This window comes from Perna viridis, chromosome 2 (genome assembly GCF_037379345.1).
Source record: "Perna viridis isolate PV_CMFRI_1.1 ecotype Kerala chromosome 2, ASM3737934v1, whole genome shotgun sequence".
Lineage (NCBI taxonomy): Eukaryota > Metazoa > Mollusca > Bivalvia > Mytilida > Mytilidae > Perna > Perna viridis.
Genome location: NC_142446.1, coordinates 63,791,140 through 63,811,973, shown reverse-complemented (window position 1 = coordinate 63,811,973; position 20,834 = coordinate 63,791,140). Strand labels below are relative to the sequence as shown.

Below are 20,834 nucleotides of genomic sequence, written 5' to 3'. Positions count from 1 at the left end.
CTACTCCACATTTAACGTTGTGTGGATCACTGATACCTTTGTTTATTTTGTCATTTAAAAAATCGAATGATAAAATTGTGTTAAATACAATCCAAATGATTAATTTAAATTATGCACCGAAAGGTATAAATTTAAGATAATGTATTTAAATACCACACTGTTGGTCACTACTCATATTTCAATGACTATGTAACATACATAAAGTGTTTCCCGGTTCATGATGTTAGACGTTTCTTTTTGTAACAAGACATCTTACTTAGTCTGTTTTGTAAAGATTTAAAAAAAACCAAAATAGCATATTTTTTTTTATTAAGCATTAAAATCAAAACTATTAATTCACTTAAGATGTGGCTAAAAGATCTGTCTATTATTAAACAAATCGTGAAATATACAAGAAACCTATTAATTTGTTAATTGTCTAACGTAAGTTCGAAAAGAAAAAAAAGCATCTTTTAATATTGTTTTCTTTATTGTTTGTTGTTGTATATGCAATACACGTTTATTATAGATTTTTGGGTGACATTTGTCATCCTGGTTGGATTGTTGTCACCATATCCATTCTCAATTGTTTTAGACAAATATAAATGTATAAGCATATATTAAGTTTTAATCAGTTAAATACTACTTTAAAGACAAAATAGTCGCGCATTATGTTATTCATTGATAATAAAGCGCCTTTATTGTGCAATCAAACTTAACCTTGAAAATGTAATTTGAATCTATTCAAAATGCAAACGCAGTCTCCAAAGTCACTTTCTGGTTCTGATTATTATTTAGAACAACACCTATAAAACATTTATTCAATTTTTGTATTTTAGTATCAAATGTTTATAATAGGTAAAAAATGAATTTATCGATTTTTGTTTAGGAGTAAAACATATGGATATTGCAGTTTTAATGCCGTATGAGAACGTCTTATCATTACTTATCGTTTGTATCGATTTAAAACTGTATAATTTTTTTCATGTTTATATTATTTATACCTTCTGTCTGTTATTTTCATATCATCGATATTCATATTTTAACATCATAGAGACTGTGCTTCATTTTAGGATAATTATAAACATTTATTTATACCAATGTTTCCTTTCATTAGTTTCTTTTATGTTATTGTATATTATATAGCTTGCTGCATTAGGTATGTAGGTCGTCCTTGTTTACTGTTTTGTGTTCAGACCATGTACGTGGACTGATATATCTAAACTGTCCCCTCGTTGACATTTATTTTTGGGGCAATAACTAGGGACTTTTTGCCGGTATTCTGTTACATTGATGTGTAAATTATTTACCCTTTATTGAACTGGTATATAAATGGTAAGCATAGAGTAACTAGCAAATGTATAATATTCTTATTTTCATTCACAATAAGACTTACGTAAAAAAATGTTTTGTTTTTGTTTTAAATGAATTAGATGTCGTTCATAAGTTTCATGGTGTATAGGCAAATAAGAATTTACCGATTGTAACCGAACAATGTACATAACAATGTGAAAAACTAATGTGTTTTGTTTGTAAATTGAATATAGTTGCAGTATCTATTTATGGAAATGAAATAGTTTCCTTTTACACCATAGTCGTCACTTTGCTGAATCATTATAAGATGATACACATACAATAATGCAACGATCTATTTTGTTTTTTTTATATTATTTAAAGTCCGTGCGTATTTATGTTCGTTGTATTTCTAGATAAATTTTACATTTGAAAAGCAACACAGGTTCTTCAATTTATAGTAAAATCGAAACATCAAAAATAACAAATTTGAATAATGAAATGTATAAAACTCGACTGATCAATATTTTATGAAATAAGCAAACAAAGTCCTGATTTATGAATTTCTCATCAATTCATCAAATCAGAAATCATATTCCTGTTTTTTATTGCATGGTTCCGTTCCATTACTTTGAATTATATCGATTATTATAATGTTTAAAAAAAACTATTTTATCACACAAAAATGTTGAGTAATTACCATCAATTATTTTAAAACACATAGTCAATGTGTACGATTTTTCTTTTAATTTAAATTTAAGTATTATTTAAATTACCAGGAAACATATCATTGAACAGATTATCTATTTCAACATTTCTAAATTTATCTAAAAATTGGCATCAATGACAAATAAAAAGAGTGACGTGTACCAATGAAAAAGTAATCAAGGGAACCAAGGTTATAGCGGTAATCAAAAGAATGTAATCCAGGGACAAAGACCAGACATGGAAAACAGACATTCACAACAAAGAACATAAAGTAACTAAAATCATACATACAAAGTAACAAAAGTAAATGAGCAACTCGGACTCCACTAAAAACTGGGAGCATGGATCAGGTGCATCGGTAGGTCAAGCGTCCTCTGCTTTTCTAGAAACACCCACCGAGTTGCTCATAAAAAAGTCAAGTCCGGGGTAGACAAACGAGGAAAGGAAAACTATGACCCGTTGAATAAATCAGTTTTCATGGTGCTGATGGATACACCATAACGATCTACGAGTTCATGATGACGACCATAAAACTTCTGTAGTGATGACTTCAATCTTGTAGCAACATAACCCTGTTCCAGAAGCCTATTTGTTAGAGTTCTAGCTCGATACAAAAAGTCTGCGTAGTTTCGGCAAGCTCTGGCATAACGTATGAGTTGTGATATGAACACTCCATACGCAGGAGCTGAAGGGATGTTGACACAGATGAAAGGAAAGTTGACAATTCTGAATGAAAAGTCATCACGTTTGTCGTAAAGTTTGGTCAATAGTTTTCCTGTACCATCGATTTCAAAGTGTAGGTCAAGATATGAGGCTGACTTCAAAGTGTCTGTAGTATCCTTTATCTCAAGTTCTTTTGGGTAGATGCGATGTATCAAATCCTCGAAATTAGGATTGTTTAAAGATAATGCGTCATCTATATAGCGGAAACTGAGATTGAAGAATCTAGCCAAACGATATTCTTTCTTTCTGATCAGATCAGCTATAAAGTCAGCCTCATAAGAGTGAAGGAATAGGTCAGCAAGTAAAGGAACACAATTTGTTCCCATTGGAATGCCGACCGTTTGTTGAAAAACATTTATAATTAATTGTTCCTGTTAGAAAAAAGAATTGCTATCTATATACATTTGGATATTCTGTTTACAGTATTAATTGCCAAATTCTAACATATCTCTTTTACATATTATTCAAAACGAAACTGAAAAAAAAAACATATCCATTCTCGTTATATCTAATTGACATATACCAATGTATAAACATAGATTAATGTTTATTCAGTTAAATACCAAAACATTGCACATTGGTTTATTTATTGATAATAAAACCTAGTCTTAGTTCGCATGTATGTAATTTGAATCTATGTGCATACTATAGTTGCATTTAAATGTTCTAATTGCCTTTGAAGTGAACACACAACCTTGCGGATCACTTCCTGGTGCATAATTCGTTCGGTTCTTCGAGGTAGATAAGTATCAAATATGTGATACTAATAGAATTTAAGAAGAATCGAACTTTACAATATGTCCTGAACTTTGTAATTGATGTAGAAACGTGTATCTATTTAAATGGGCACAAGTGTTTGATTTAAAAATTAAATGATAAATTTAAAAATTCTATGAGACGATAATGGTAAAAGTAAAAACATTTAATTTGAATAGCCTTTCCATAGAGATTTATTATAGACATTTACAATGTATTTGAAATTAGCATTTTCTTTAAATTTTCCAAATATGTAATTAGATGCTCTATTCCGAGTCAATTGAAAAAAAATTCTCTGTTGATGTGAGTTTGACGTGATGATTTGAAACCGGCAATGACTACTTCAAGAAAAAAAAACAGAATAATGTCCCTTTTTAATTAAATCCAATGAAATAGCCGTAGAAAACTGATTTATTTAACGGGTCATAATTGTCCTTTCCTAGTTTGTCTACCCCGGAAAAGCAGAGGACGATACGCTTGGTCCATGCTCCCAGTTTTTATTGTCCGAGTTGCTCATTTACTTTTGTTACTTTGTATGTATGATTTTAGTTACTTCATGTTCTTTGTTGTGTATTGTGTATGTCTGATTTCCATGTCTGGTCTGTGTCCCTTGATTACATTCTTTTGATTACTGCCATAACCTTGATTCCCTTGATTATTCCTTAATCCTGTAATATGAACTACCATCTTTGTAAATTAAGTTGATAATTATCTATGGGTTTGATGGTGTAGGCACATTTGTCATGTTTAAATTTTCTATTTATTTGCACTTCTCAGTTGTTAATAAAACAAGAGATGTTCCTGCTGTAAAGAGCATTTGCAAGATTTGTTGAAGTACAAATATTTTGGCATATTTTCGGGAAAAAACTAATCCGGGCGGAATAAGGATGAGCGTTGATCATGTTCAGCCATTTTGTCAGCTTTTCGGACTTCTCTCGTTTTATCGAAGTCATAGCATTGATATTTTTTGCATAGTGACCGCCACTTTCCTTCTTATGCTTTCATTAAACACACCTTAAAATTGTTTTGGGGGATTATTTTACGAAATTTTTGTCATATCATCCGTATTTTCTTTTTCTTGTTTTGTTCTAGCAAGATAGGGCGTTATTCTTGACCCTGTATTTTTTAATTTTATAATGTTTATCATGTTTAAGGCAATATACTACAAACTATTTTAATAACTAAAACGTTGAGTAAGTGTGAGCTTGTCAATTTTGGAGGGAACCGTACTATTGTAAAGTTGTATAAAGAGTTGGTGCAACATATCACTATTTCGCACTTTTTATAGGTTTTAATGGAAAGATAACTCAAACTCATTAAAGATAACACATATATTAGACATTGGTATTAACATGCAACTGCATTAGTTTAAATTATGTACCTTAAACAATAAAGCTGAACAGCAAAATTAAAGCGACAAAATTAGAGTGATAGTTCAGAGAGTCCTCAAGTTAAGTTCATGGCCTTCTGCAAAAAAAGGAAGACAGAGACGATTTGTATTTACACATAGCTAACATAATAGAGTACAATCGGCAAACAAGACACCATATGAAAAATGATAAAGAATATGAATATGATTTCTTACAGGAAAAAGAGTGATATCAGGTACTCGAGAAGGATATACATATCCTGCTCTACTATGGCATCCGTATCGTAGCAAGAGGGCGACTTTTGGTTAGAGTCAAGCTGAAATTATGTAGCACTCGATGCATAATGTCACAAATAAACCCCAACAGGGAAATTTAATCTGCGATTCACCATTTAATAAGTTTCAATTTTGTAAATGATTTGTCAATGGGATAAATGATTTCAGTGGAGATAAAAAAAAATATAATCTTGGAATCAAGACCAGGCACACAAACAAAGAACATAAAATGACCAAATGGTACGTACAAAATAACAGTAGTAAATGAACAACTCGGACACTCCTAAAAACTTGAAGCATGAACTAGGTGCACCGTTCGGGTAGGTGTCCTCCGCTTTTCTAGAAACACAAGCGGAATGGTTGAAAATCATTCAAAGTAGTCGCTGAGTCTTTGATAGTTTACTTTGTAATTAGAGGAAAATCACTCAATGTAAATAAACAAAGCCGCAAACACACAAACAATGCAAAACAAAGCAAATGAAAAAAAGACAAAAAAAGTTATTTAAAAACTAAAACATGAAAGATTATAACAAAATTACACAGAGAGTAAACAAGGGAACCAAGGTTTTAGCGGTTATCAAAATAATGCAATCCAGGGAAAAAGTTACGATACGCATATCTTCTATCTAAACACCTTTGATCTTGTTAATCAAAATCTGTAACCCGTTGTCGCAAACTACATACTCTAATTTTAAACTTATTTTGTTAAGCAAAAAAAAAAAAAAAAATACAAATACTACAGAAGAAAAAATAGGAAGCACTAGTGCTGCTTATTGACAGTAACAAACAGATCGAATAAGACTTGGAAATTTTCAAAAAAGCATTCGTTTTGAAACATGTCATGTGACCAATATATAAAGCTGTTATTTAATGCTTTTGAATTACCTTTAAATGTTTTGGTAAACGGAGTATAGTTCTTTTTTACATGTTTCAATTAGTGATTGTGAAAGAACAGTAGTACGTTGGAAAGAAAATGAAAGTGAACGTTTAAATAGGCGAGATGACTTATTAATAATTTTATGTCCAATAAATGGCTGATCATCGATTTAATTTCTATTCTAGCGTTCTACTTAACATGAGGTAAGTCTGTTAAAGTACATATTCTGCATTTAGTGATTTTCTGTCTGTGAGATTGCATAGAGGAAGACGACATTTCCCTACAAGTGATTAAGTTTTCAAATTATAATATCAAATTTTACTTAATTTGTTCATATAAAAAATATCCAGCATTTGTACCGCACATTGTTCTTAAATTGATAACAACTAATTTCAAACGAATATATTCATAATACTTGCATTGATATAATAAATATATTAGATTTCATATCGTATTTTAAGGTATGTTGAATAACACAGTTCGTATGACGTTTGAGTGAGGGCACTTTTAAAAGAAAATATATAGAATGTAAGTACTCAACGCCATGTGAAATTTACAATACTTTTGCACTAAAATATTAATCAAAGAATAGAGTTTAAAAAAATATGCACATTAAAGATATGTAACTTAATATTCACGTTTTTTGTTATTGTTAAATACCCTATCAAACCATTGTATTGCGTGACTCTTCCTGGTTCGTGGGATAGAATTATATACCTTCGTCATTACAATTAGTCCGGATTAAACTTATACTTCTGTGCAAACCAAAAGAATAATCAAGGAAACTAAGGCTATAGTGGTAACCAAAAGAATGTAATCCAGGGACAAAGTCCAAACATGGAAAACAGACATACGCAACAAAGAACATAAAGTAACTGAAATAAAATGCAACAAAAGCAAATGAGCAACTCTGACTCCATTAAAAACTGGGAGCATGGACCAGATGTACGGGTAGGGAAAACGTCCGCTGCTTTCCTAGAAACACCCACTCAGCCGCTCACAAATACAGTGTATACTTGCAAATACAAAGCGTCTAAAATCCCTACTAAAATAATAAAAACAAATGATTTCTTGATAAATATGAAACCAACTGAAATTCTAATTTTGTATAATAAGGAATGGCTACATGTGCACGACTTCATGCATTACCGTGAATGTCACTTGCAATTACATATATCAGTATAATTGTTCTTTTAACAAGTTTGATACAAACAGCTGCACCATGCAATATGCGAGCGGCAAACGAGTAAAAATCAGAAATTTAAGTCATCTACAAGTCACACTGGAAATTGTGAGGTATGTACTGGTGTATTTCACAAACTTTATATTTGTAGGATTAAAGGTTATACTCTGAAAAAATACTTCGCAGAGCCTTTCTGTTGATCAAACGTATTTATTAACTGAAAGCATTTAGATAACGTTTGACGTATTACGGTGTTGGTTGATTCCAAGTTTTTCATGGGTGCCAGTTGTGAATACGCTTTGAAACGATACTTGTTATAGACGAAACAAACACAAAAAATTTGGAAGGAATGATTTTGATTTTATCGTACAACGTCTCTCTATTGAATTACATTGATCATTAAGTCCACTTTGCAAAATGTGGTTGTTATCCAACATTCACAATTGAAACATTGAAATATTTCGTTGCTAAATAATTAAACATAAGTGGTTTAAAATGATCTGGCACTTAGTATAATTCTGATAACTTGATATTACAATTCAAATAATAAGTTTCGTATCTGTCTTTGTATTTGTAGCTTTTGAATTTGTTTCCCGAAATGCCTAGTTCTATATTTTGTTGTTCATGCTGCTTTCATAATCATTACAACATTGGATGTAGATGTATGGGTCAAGATAGGAGCAACCTTTGTGGCATTGGAGGAACTGGATCAGCAAGAGGCGCAGATGTTAATAGTTCTTTTCAAGCGAATCAAAACGAAGTAAATTTTAAATCTTTTTTAACTGAAATTTGATTTTTAAGAATTCTTTTATACTTTAATTTATATTTGAGGGTGTTTTATGTTACGAAAATTAAGGATAAACCGGTTTCGTACTTGCAAAAAGACTCATTTGGCGTCTTGTGACCTTATTATAGGTCAAGCCATTATTCATATTCCTCTTGTTGTTGTCTATGCCTTTCTAATCCACCTAGAATAAACAGTTCCTTCAAAGTTGTTGTTTTAACAATTTATAACATTTATGCAATGTCTTTTTATTAGAACAGGCGTAGGTTTCATAAAAAAATCTCGAGTTCAGAATTTCCTCAAGTCCTGTATTTCCTGGATCCTTCAGTTTTAAGGAATCTGATTGGTCGAAATTTAAGTTGGTTGATGAAGGACCTGAAAATCCAAATTTTACATGTTTAATGGAACTGGAACAAGATGCATGAGAAGAAACTTATCTGCATCATTGCTAATGAATTAATATTTTAAAAAAGTGAATTATTATTTTTTTCTTTTAATTCCGATTTGTAAATGAACTTGAAATCTAAGATACATTGTCATAATATTTTTGTTTTTACATACAAATTTTACTGTCCATTTTTAAATCTATACCTACAATGTATTCATGTACATAATTCGATAATCAAATTCAGTGTTAATACAAATGATAAAGAATTATACAAAATTTCCAAATTTTCACATTTTTTTTCTAAAAAGTTATATTGAACAGTATTCGCCACTTGTACTCATTTGCCAGTCTGTTGAATACTGACGATAAATATCAGGGGTAAATCTTACAACCTAGCCCTGTTCTTTAATGATTGTATTTGCATCTCTAGATTCTTGTTTATGTTAGATTTGTAAGCACAATTATGGCACAATCGAAAATTTAAATTGCAATAACTGCGTTGACATCTTTATCTAAGAATTTACAACTTTACAAATTTGTAGAAGAAAGATGTCGAACCAGTCGAAAACGAGGAAACAATTTCATGTGCGATTGAAAATGAACAGCAGACACGTGTTAAGCATCCTTGTTCAGATTGGAGCTTTTTAGATAGAGTATCAACATTATTATGTTGTCCCTTGTGTGTAAGTATGAATACATTTGAATAAATAAGTTTAAAACACAGAAAATAATTTTTCTATGATTTCTCCCGTTTTCATCATTGGCATATTTTCATCATACATTCTAGAACATTAACATGAATTTGTAGTACTTTTGCTTATAGTATTCAACTATTCATCGTTTTTTTTTTTTGTTCTCTTATTTTTATTTTTTTTTATTTATTTATTTTTGTTTTGTTTTGTTTTTTTTTGTCTGTGTGTGTCTGTTTTTATTTTGTTTATATTTTGACATAGAGACCTCGGAACAATGTACACAGAATATCAGTGCTATCACCAACCTCCATAATTGACGATACATACGATACATATCGTAACATTTTGGGTACGACTGTTCCTGTAAGTAAAAATATTCTTTTTGAAAATTTGGTAATAAGCTTATAAGATAATGCTTATTTGATAAAAAAATACATAAAAGTAAAACTGGGAGGGACAACTTTATTCATAGAATTAATCATTACTTATACACAAATTGAATACAATGAACACATATTTTTAAGTACAAAAATAACTATTACTTGTTACTTTACACGGAAACAGTATATTATCTACGTGAGGGAGGTAGACTTAGGGTAAGGGACACAACACTTAACTTTGTAGCCTTCTTTTACCACACGCTCATGGTAAAAGCATGATGGAAATCATACATGTTTTGTGTGAAATATAAAAAACAATTATGCAAATCATACAGTCGCAGATTTGGGAGAATTAAGAAGGTACGATCCGGATAATCCTTGCTAATTTATGCTAAGATTTGTGACGACAAAAGCTACACAAATGCAAAAGCTAATTTTCAATGTGTTTACCATAGTACTGTTGTATTTTGCTAGGATATTCAACCTGTGCGATCATATCAGGTAAATTAATGCAATATATCTATTCTAAAAGTTTCATACAATAATATTTCTGAAGACAAAAATTAATACATGGTGTGGAGAACATCAACCAAACTATGAGAAAAGAAATTTGATTTTAACGCATTCACAGTGTGTGTTATAGGGAGAAACACATTCCCATTTGCAGAGATAACAGCGATATACATGTACCGTCACTAACATCAACGTCAAAAGTTATTTGGATATTAATGGCTCTGTTCGCTTTTTCCTTAGCAAAACCAAAAATCATTTTTTATGACACGTTATCATTTGTGACACAACATGATGCCAATTAAACGAAATATAAATTGAAATATTCCAGAAAAAAATTGAAACTGTTTATTGTCTTATTGTATGACAAAAGTTAACATTAAGATATTTGTTTCTTATTAATTTTCTATACTATTTTTAGGTTTATTCTTTGCTCGTTTTTATATAAAAATTAGTAATGATATCAATGCGTTACTTTATTACCTTTACCCTATACATATTTCATGTATTTGAATTATTTTAGGGACAAGAAAATTTTTCCGACTCCCTTAACTCCTTTGAGCGCCGATTATTTGATATAAATTTTCCAGGACATTCAAATGTAGTTAATAAGGTAACTTTGTGTTAAAGTCATGAAACTGAAATTTCCTGTACCATATTTTTTGTACAGTCTGTACCTTGGGAAAAATATTGAATCTATAAATTACTAAATCGATAAAAATAAATTTCCAAAAAATTATTGTACGAGTGGTCTCGGCTAATTTATGAAGCTGACGAATATGGGCAGTTGATATTACATGTGTACGATATGAATACTATTATCTATAAAGATAATACGTAGTCATAGCTAATGGATATCAATAGAACCAGGATTCAAAAAGAAATCAAGAATAACGTTTAGACAGGGGATATCATCACAACAATTACACTTATGCGTACAAAGAAACAGAAGTAGATGTGCAACACGGATTCCACAAAATTGGGAGCATGGAAAGTCATTTCAAGTTTGTTACATGTAGAAATTCAAGAAAAGTGTCTAACAATTTGTTCTTGTCATAAGAAATACATTATTTTGTTCATTGGTTGTCAACAAGATATGAACGGAAAAAATAATTAATTCATTATGGTTAATCCTAGATTTTACTTTAATGTAGGATTATCCAAACTTCAGCAACGCCAGGCGCATGATCTCATCTGTTAGAAACATTGTAAGATTCTTCTCGTTTTTCATATTATACAATAAATATAGATTTGTAGCGTTCACTGATAAAATAAACTCATTTTATGTTTAGTTTAGGAGACAATGGTGATTGATTACTCTGATAGAGCATTTCTTACTAGACTTGTAAGAAATAAAATTCCTTCAGTAAGAAAACAAATTAAGGTTAGAATTGTAGTCGTTATAAAATATTTAAATTGCCTCGCATACCAACACGCGACTTCAAAATCAAGCCTGACATATCGGTGATGCTGCTGACGACGACTGGTCCATTACAAATTATCAGTAATATGGTTGTATTTGCCCATTAAATAAGCCGGAAGTTGCAAGTCGACAGTATCAGTCCGTTCACAAAGCTGGATCTAAGCCGTGAAGGAAATATCAAATTATATCAAAACGTTATCATGTATATCCAAATATAAACATTATAATTAAAATAAAGCGTTAGCCTCTATGAGAATCAGACCGTCAATGAAACATGGTAGGAAAAGAAAACACCATTTTGGAAGTTTAATTTGACAATTAACACCATCAGAATCAAGAAAAAAGACACTATGGTATATTGAGTTATAATACCAAGGAAATGCACTGAAAATCAACATTTAAAGGACAGATAACTCTATCAAAAAGCTCGTTTTTTTGTAATATCATATTGATTAAATTCGGAACAAATCCAGTGATGCAGAGATCAAATAATGGTCTTTCCAAATAGATAAACATCCGTGAGTGAAGTTACATTGTCAGATCGGTGGGATTTTTTAATGTTTCTGATTTTTTTCCCAATTTGCCTGGTTCTTACAAAAACTTACACTTGAGCAAAACAAAATCAACATTCAATAAAGGAAAAAAATATAAGATATTAATTTTTTAAATTATGTTCTTTTTAAGGATGAAACAGTGCCATCGGAACATGAAACACAAGAGCAATATTTGTCGGTACAACATTTAAATCAATCATCAAGGTTACCAAACGATCAAATTTCCTACGGGAGAAATTATGTATGTTATAAAGCTTTGTTGATTAATCATTCTAATATCATCATATCAACCTAGAGCACTTCTCTTACTCCTTAGATATAAAGAGGTTTGCATATGCAAGACAAGCCTTATATATTCTCCTATTTCATCTTTCATATTTCAAATCAAATTGGTGCATACTCTTCCAAAAAATACCGATTTATATAAAGTAGATATTTTTCTTTTTCTTTGTTTTCTTTATTTTTTCCCCTATTTTCTTGATTATTTTTTTTTTGGTGTTGTTCTGTTGTTTGTTTTTACTAACCTTTTGTAATTTTGATTCTGTTTCACCTACATGTAGCTCACTTGGCATATTCAAATATATTGCATATTTACGGATATAACAAAGAAACTTGATGTTCTAAAAAAGTAATCATGGGGACCAAAAAAAAAAGTAGAAAATGCCCTTATATAATTGAAATATTAAACCTACTTTGTGTATTTTAGGCTGAAGAAGATGTAGATAAAAAGAAAAGGGTATGTTTTTCAACTGCCACTGTGTATTCTTAAATTGCTCAAAGCTTAGTGCATTTATAAAAGAGAAACAGTGCAATATGTACAATAACTAGTGAATAAATTATTCATGAAGTCAAAAGTAGTTCCAATAAGTTAAAATACATTAAGATTTGGCTAAAATAATTATATTATTTGAAACAATTATCAAATGCATGTATAGAAAAGTTGCATCTAATCATTTTTCTTTAGATTAGAGTTATTTTGTAGAAATGTAACATAAGGAAATGGAGGTGTCTAATTATGTTAGTGGTTATCTGTTTGTGTGTTTCCGGTCTAATTGCATCATTAACGTTGATAAAACACATGCAAAATTCCGCACAAGGTATAATTTTGTTATTAATAGAACTTCGAGGTTAATTAAATATTCAAGAATATATAGTGTGAGGTGTGTAGGTGAAGGCTTCAAACTAACATTTCAAATATAAATTTTTAAGATGTCAATAAAGAATATATAAATTTTAGATTATGTAAATATGTAAATTGTCATAGACTATATCGACAGAGAATGTAAAATATTATCATTGCATTTACGTTGCTATAGAATATGTGTTACTAATTCGAATGCCCGTTCGATTTTGTAACATTCATATTTGTACTTAATACTTCATGTTTTATAATAATTCAGATCTATTTTGCAGACGACAACATACATCTTCCTAATATAAACGCCCTTGTAAGTGGTAAGTACATTCTAAATGGATAAAAGTTCTAGTATCATAATCTTATACTTTACATTACAAGCTCCATTTTTGCTACACAGATAATGTAAACACCTCATTGTTTATTTTCTCAAATACACCAGTGAAAATTGGGACATACCTATATCAAAACATTTGGAATAATTAGTGGTACTGAGAAAGACAAAGAACCATGTGCCATGTTGAGACTGAAATAACAAACAACATAAATGAAAAAAATCTGCAATATGAAATACACATGCAAAATAAACGCGACACGGAACAATACACTACGCTAGGTATAAAGCTCCATGGTGCCAGGAAATAGGATTAATGGAAAGCTTGTTATATTAAGTGTACAAGTAAGTACAATGGCAAAAAAGGGTTCCTAGAAGGATGAAAATAAGAAGTTTATACTAAACGTAGAAGAGCTTAGAATGCTTTTTTTTCGAATGTATTCTCTCTGTTTCAGACTGCCATAAAGGTACCGCTGTTGGCAAAGTCGGGGGACACATTTGTTTTACCCCTAAGTCGTCCTGCTCCAGGACACTAGAAACAGACGTATTAAAGAATATAACAATTACACAAACTTCTTCAAAATATTTCAAGTTTGTAAATGAGTACTACAGTATTGTGATATCCGAAGATAAGTTCAACTCCATATATGAAGAATGGTTTGTAGATTTCAACAAGTCAATGCTAGAACAACCCATTAAGATTGGAAAAGTAAACCTGACATGTCAGGATATTGGAGAATATAGGGTCACATTGCATTATGAAGTTGGAGAACCGGAATCTTGTGAATTAGGCATTGAAAGCTCCTGTAAGTCAAGTTCTTTTCTTCATTGTAAACATTAAATAATTGAACAAAATACTCTACGCTGGACAAGCAACATTAACATGGCAATAGCAGTTGTGAATAAATGATGTTTAACTTGATGGTCCATTTTTATAGTATTTTTTCATTGTTTTGTACATTTTATTGTTTTTTAATTAATTTAATTCGTTCTCAAAACATAGGTACATTAGTATTTTGCACTGCATTTCATATTCTTTTTTATAATCAATCATTCCAAAACAATCTATTTTTGTAGATCCTCAACTTAACCTAACAACCAATGACACCGGTGATCTTGTCTATGTCATCTGTGAAATAAACGACTTATGTTCCGATGTATATCTTAAGTTATTTATCAACGAAGGAAATTTATCATACCCAATTATTGGTAATGAAAACAAGGAATGTAGTTCAAATTTGCTAAGTAATAGAAAAACGAAAGAAGTTGCTTTACGAAAATCTATGTTATCTCCCAACCAAACTCTTTCCTGTCAACCACTAACTGATGGCATCGCAATATTGGAAAATTTAACAAAAACCACATCATTGTGTGATGGTCAACGTAAGTATTGAAGCAATTTTAAAATAAAAATTCTGGCCGCATAAAACACGTTTGTACTAATTTCCTCACAAAAAGTTCAATATTATATTTACTTCCATCTTTCGACACATTTGGTAACTATGTAAGAATTCATAATTAATTTTCTGACTTCTTTATTTAAGAATTTTCTGGGTTGCTTTTTTGTTAATGCTTACTATTGATTAATATTGAATATTTAAGCATGGTTCTGCCTAAGACATAAGATATGGGGCGACTCATCTTATCTTAAGATAATCAATGAAACTGTATAAATATATTTGTTATGTCCTAAACACAACTTTTCGTTAGTTCATGTCTAATCTGCAACTTGCATCGTGAAATATTTTTAACTGGTTACAGTGTAGTGGGCAACTTTCATTTCCATTTTTATTTTTGAATACAGTTTCTATGATGCCTTCTGAATGATTTCCAGTCAATATGTATTTGGGGTCCTCTATATATATCTTGAAATATTTTTTGACTGGTTATAGTGCAAGAGTTCTGGCGGGGAATTCGCACGTACTTTTCCTGTAGTTGAACATAACCAAATTCGAAGTTCTAATATCACCAATTCGCTACTTTTATTTGCACATATATTTCCTAATACAGTTTCTGTGGGCCTACAGAATGATTTGCAATTAGAAATATTTGGGATTAAGAAATGCATGAATCACCAATTATATACATCTGTCTGGTGTTAAAGCAGAGCTGTACTTAATAACACATTTTGATATCATGCAATTTCTTGAAATGACAGTGGGACTATCTAGTATTGCATACATTGCAGAATCAACGAATCTTCATCATTTATTTCAGAATGTTCCAAAACTTGTAACGAGGACGAACAGGGTTATTATTTCCAACACCAAACATTCTGTAATGTCTATTACCAATGCGAATATCCTACACTACATCTACGCCCTTGTCCTGGAGATCAACAATGGAACCCTAATTCCTGTACATGTGATCATGCAAAAAATGTTTGGGACCAGTGCAATAATATTACAAAAAGATATATAACCCCAATAGATAAAATCAAAATCAAGGCATGTGGAGGGTCTTTGAACATAGCAATGAATATATAAGAATGAGGGGTTAATATGGGTTTAAGACGGAATCTCTATATAACTTATACTTACTCTGTTTAATTTGCATACACTATATGCATATTGTGCCAATTAAATGATGTATGTTATTTGTTGAACGTATTACAATGTTTAAAGAATGTTGATATTTTTATTGTTAACATATTGTTTTTGTAATAAACAAAAATTTTCCCTTTTGTAGCTGCATGTTTCTTTTTATGATATGGTATTGCTCTACTGATCAATAGTCTTTAATTAAGATGTTTTTCACAGTTGAAATACAAGGTAAAGTCTTCTATTAACGTTATGTACAAAGAAACGTCAACCTTTCACTTTATTATAAGAAGAAAATCTATATCATGGAGGTTCAACCCATCTCTGGGCTCCGCTGTGGTAAAAAGCTGTGCATCAGCACTGCATAAAACCATTATTTTGACCTTTAGATCACAGTTCATGTACAAAGGTCACAAACTTTGGTATATGACAAACCATATCAACTGGTGTACCCTTATGTTAAACATTAAAACTGACACCAAAAGACAAATATGTAACACCCCTGATACGACTCTGTCGAACAGAATAAAATAGATCAATATCGAAGTTCACCACACATTGTACGCAATACACTGACTTGATTTGATCTAAACTCGTGCCAAATGTCACATAGCAAAATGTTACATAAACAAATAAAAGTAAAATAGTTTCAATTCGAACAAGATTTGCTCATGGACAGACGGGCGTACACCCAAAACTCAAACTCTCTAGCTCAAATTTGGATCGTATAGGCCTATTGTAAAATAATAAATTTAATTTTCTCTCGGGAAATTATAATAAATAAGTTAAGATAAAGGAACATATATGTTCTAGGTATTCATTATTTCATCACTGAACGATCCGTAACGAAGTGTTCTTTTAACCGAAATAACAAGCTGTCGTAAAAACAGTCAACAGTTTATAATGAAAGAAAAAGCTCTGACTGTAATTGTTTATTTCACAAAATAAACAATAACATGAATATGATAAACTCTCCTATTTCACTTTATTTTGATTACAACAAACTTCTTTAAAGTTATTCGGTAGTCAGTTCTTAGTTTCAAAAATGCAGGATACATGTCTATAAATGTACCTCAATAATAAATTACGTAACTTTATAATATAAAAAACACAATAGTTTCTTGTTTGGAGATCAAAAGTTGGTGTGTATCAGATTTAATCACGCGAGTCTTCAAAAGAAACTAGACAGTAGAAAGTTGGTCACACTTCACCACTATTCGTAGTATGAAAAAAAAACTGTGTTATAAAGGGAACCATATTTGATGTGTATATATATGATGTACAATGTCAAGGACAATATTTTCAGTGGTAGAATAAATTCAAGTAGGGTTGAGATACAATATTTTGATTGAAAGAGTAATCAAGGGAACCAAGGTTATAGCGGTAATCAAAAGAATGCAATCCAGGGACAAAGACCAGACATGGAAAATAGATATATACAACAAAGAACATAAAGTAACTAAAATCACACATACAAAGTAACAAAAACAAATGAGCAACTTGGATTCCACTAAAAACTGGGAGCATGGACCAGGTACACCGGTAGGGTAAGCGTCCTTTGCTTTTCTAGAAACACCCACAGAGTTGCTCATAAAAAGTCAAGTCCGGGGTAGACAAACGAGGAAAGGAAAACTATGACCCGTTGAATAAATCAGTTTTCTTGGTGCAGATGGATGCACCATAACGATCCACGAGTTTATGATGACGACCATAAAACTTCTGTTGTGATGACTTCAATCTTGTAGCAACATAACTCTGTTCCAGAAGCCTATTTGTTGGAGTTCTAGCGCGAAACAAAAAGTCTGTGTGGTTTCGGCAAGCTCGGGCATAACGTATGAGTTGTGATATGAACACTCCATACGCAGGTGCTGAAGGGATGTTGCCACAGATGAAAGGAAAGTTGACAATTTTGAATGAAAAGTCATCACGTTTGTCGTAAAGTTTGGTCAAAAGTTTTCCTTTACCATCGATTTCTAAGTGTAGGTCAAGATATGAGGCTGACTTCACAGTGTCTGTAGTATCCTTTATCTAAAGTTCTTTGGGGTAGATGCGATGTATCAAATCCCCGGAATTAGGATTGTTTAAAGATAATGCGTCATCTATAGAGCGGAAACTGAGATTAAAGGATCTAGTCAAATGATATTCTTTCTTTTGAAACAGATCAGCTATAACGTCAGCCTCATAAAATGTCCTTACGTTAACGTCATGTAATGATACTATTCCGGTGGATAAATATAAATTGTTTGCTGTGGAATCAATTGTGTTGTGTGCATCAATTTTCATCCATTTTCCAAATGCATGTATCAAAAGCATGTTCAAATTTTAAGCGTAAACGAAGGTTCTTATTCCATTTTAACATGATAATCAGTTTTTTTTTAATAAAGACGTAGGCGTATTAATATAGAGCCGTGTTTGTAACAGACAATTCACAAACACTTAAGTTTTTGAAAAGTAAGTATTTTTTATCATAAAACACTGGTAAAATATTTGTCTGGTATTTTTGTAAATGATGTCCATAGATTTTTATCTAAATTTAGGTATATGTTTTGTTAATTGTTTTTAAAAGTAGTGAAATAAAAATAATCATAATGAATAGCAGTTATGTGTAGAATTACCCACGAATATACACAACTTTATATCTTTTTTATTTATATGGCAGCTTATGTTCTGCTTTCAACAGCTGTGTACCCAGCCAGCACAAACATACAATAAAAATGTTTTAGAAACGTTTCCTTCAAAAGACTGAAAACTTGTTTTAGAAATGTTTTTAAAACGTAAAAATGTATGGCTGCAGAAAAAATTATAATAACTTTTTGAACACCCATTCACTATAATGTTATTAAAACGTTTCCTTAAAAAGACTGAAAACATTTTTTAGAAATGTTTTAAGACGTAAAAATGTATGGTTGCAGAAATGTTATGATAATGTTTTCAACAACCATTCACTATAATGTTATTATAATGTTTTTCAATAACATTTTTTTCAAACCATCTAAATTATGAATTATTTTAATGCAAAAATTGCAAACACATACAACAGGTTTAACATGAGATAAGATATTTGTAGAGTTCTCTTTATTTTGTAGATGTAGCAACAAACGAAATGAAATTTCAAAGATAGGTTTTGTCAGTTCATTTATTCATCTTCAGGCATCTCAAGCAGCGTCCACTTCCGTTCTTCGGTTTCCTGAAAAAAAAAGATGTACACGATTAACAGTATAGTCAAGATATACATGCCTACAGTAGTTATAATTAAAACTAAAGGAATAAATTATATCAAAGTTTTATTTGCACTTTGAAAAACCATGAATTGAGTTTTTAAGCTGAAATTGTGGTGAGCAGAGCTATACACACCTTTAGAATGTATTTCTTCTTCAAAAAGCATGTGGATATCCATGGAACCCAACTTTATACATGTGTTCTATAATTAAAACTTTATTGAAGTTCAGCACAAACAGTGGTGGATCCAAGAGGAGCCCAGGGTCCCCATCATATTTGAAAAAAAATAATTTGATTTTATAGAAAATTAGTGATACTACCAATAGTGATCCCCTCAAAGGTCATATTTCCCCACCTTTTCCGGAGTTCCTGGGTCTACTACTGATTTATGTAAAACAGTGATATATTCCGGTTAAATGAATGAACAGATACACTAAAAGACTAACAAATACCAAACCTCCAGAGAGGGTAAAAGTCGACAATAAACAAAAACAATTACAAACATTAATATGCAAAAAATCATAATAATCACAACTAATAGAAGATGTTCAATATTGTGAACCCAATTTTGACAATATGTGTAGGATAAATGGTTCAAAGTTTCTGTCAATTTGGCTTTACATACATGCAGGACATGAAGTAATGTCATAAATTCAAAAAATAACTTGCGAAGTTTCAAACTAAATGTCCTGGTCAGATTCGATGCAAAATATAAGCCTAAGTACTCATAAACATAATCAAAATATTCATACAACTATCATGACGATGAAAAATGGTTTATAAACATACATCTGTTTGTCTTCACAGCGTGATGTTGTCTATTGACTGGGAAATTGTAAAATGACTACTTGACCAGCTATGTTTATAAAACAAAAGTACACAGACACGTGTTTATTCAAAGTACTTCAGTTTTTAACTATCTAATACTTATATCTTGTTGGACAGATCCACTTTTCTTTAAATCGTCTTCAAAATAGTGCATACGTGTTTAGGACAATACGCACACTGATAAAGATTTGCTCTAACCAATTTCAATAGCAGCATGTGGCACACCATTTACACTACTACCTTATTATTTCTATGGAGATGTCATCATCTACATATCATCGGTGTTGGTTAATTAAAAGGCAAGGAACAGTAAACTTGGATGAATTTACTGTAAATCAAATATGCATGACAAATTAAGAAGACTAGTATTACATGCACATGTATAATGCATGTGTATAATACATGTATCCTTGTTCGGTCATTTTTAAAGATTTTTAAATAATGATGTACACTGTATTTATATATTCAAAAACGTTATCAGAACATTTTGAAAAATAATCAAAATGTTTTAAAAACGATTTTAAAATGTTCCGTTGAAAATGTTTTAGCAAACTACCAATAAACTCTAAATAAGATATTTCGAAAAGGTTCGTGCTACCTGGGAAGCTGCTGTTTTCATAATATGTAATGTTTTGTTTTCGGCAGATCTGTAGCTGCTATGTTCATAATATGTCGTGTTTTGTTTAAAGCAGCTTTGCAATTATGTAAGTGTTTTTCTTAATGCGGAAACTCAAACACGATTGCCTTGGACTGACTTGATCCAATCGTGACATTCGTCATGTTCTGTGTATAGGTATATTTTTTCCAGTTTTTTAACATTAGTTATATACAAAATGTATTTCATATTGAAATTAAGTTGAAAAAGGATCATAGATCTTGGTTA

General features: G+C 30.9%; 1 protein-coding gene across 7 annotated transcripts; it reads left to right on the top strand.

Moving 5' to 3' along the window:
- The first annotated feature begins 5,985 nt into the window (after positions 1 to 5,985).
- Positions 5,986 to 16,051, top strand: LOC148626435 (uncharacterized). Of its 7 annotated transcripts, none has more exons than XM_088570426.1 (16): positions 5,987 to 6,184; positions 6,443 to 6,509; positions 7,183 to 7,277; positions 7,825 to 7,924; positions 8,879 to 9,019; positions 9,290 to 9,391; positions 9,883 to 9,909; positions 10,442 to 10,531; positions 11,216 to 11,302; positions 12,026 to 12,136; positions 12,602 to 12,631; positions 12,878 to 12,992; positions 13,309 to 13,350; positions 13,820 to 14,170; positions 14,442 to 14,747; positions 15,582 to 16,051. In XM_088570426.1, the coding sequence occupies exons 3-16, from the start codon at positions 7,204 to 7,206 to the stop codon at positions 15,848 to 15,850; spliced, it is 1,845 nt and encodes a 614-aa protein (XP_088426552.1). In that variant the 5' UTR covers positions 5,987 to 6,184; positions 6,443 to 6,509; positions 7,183 to 7,203; the 3' UTR covers positions 15,851 to 16,051. The 7 variants fall into 7 exon arrangements, with proteins under 7 accessions (XP_088426558.1, XP_088426552.1, XP_088426555.1 ...); XM_088570429.1 differs by lacking the exon at positions 11,216 to 11,302 and adding an exon at positions 11,073 to 11,126; XM_088570427.1 differs by having other exon boundaries at positions 7,742 to 7,924.
- The last annotated feature ends 4,783 nt before the right edge of the window (positions 16,052 to 20,834 follow it).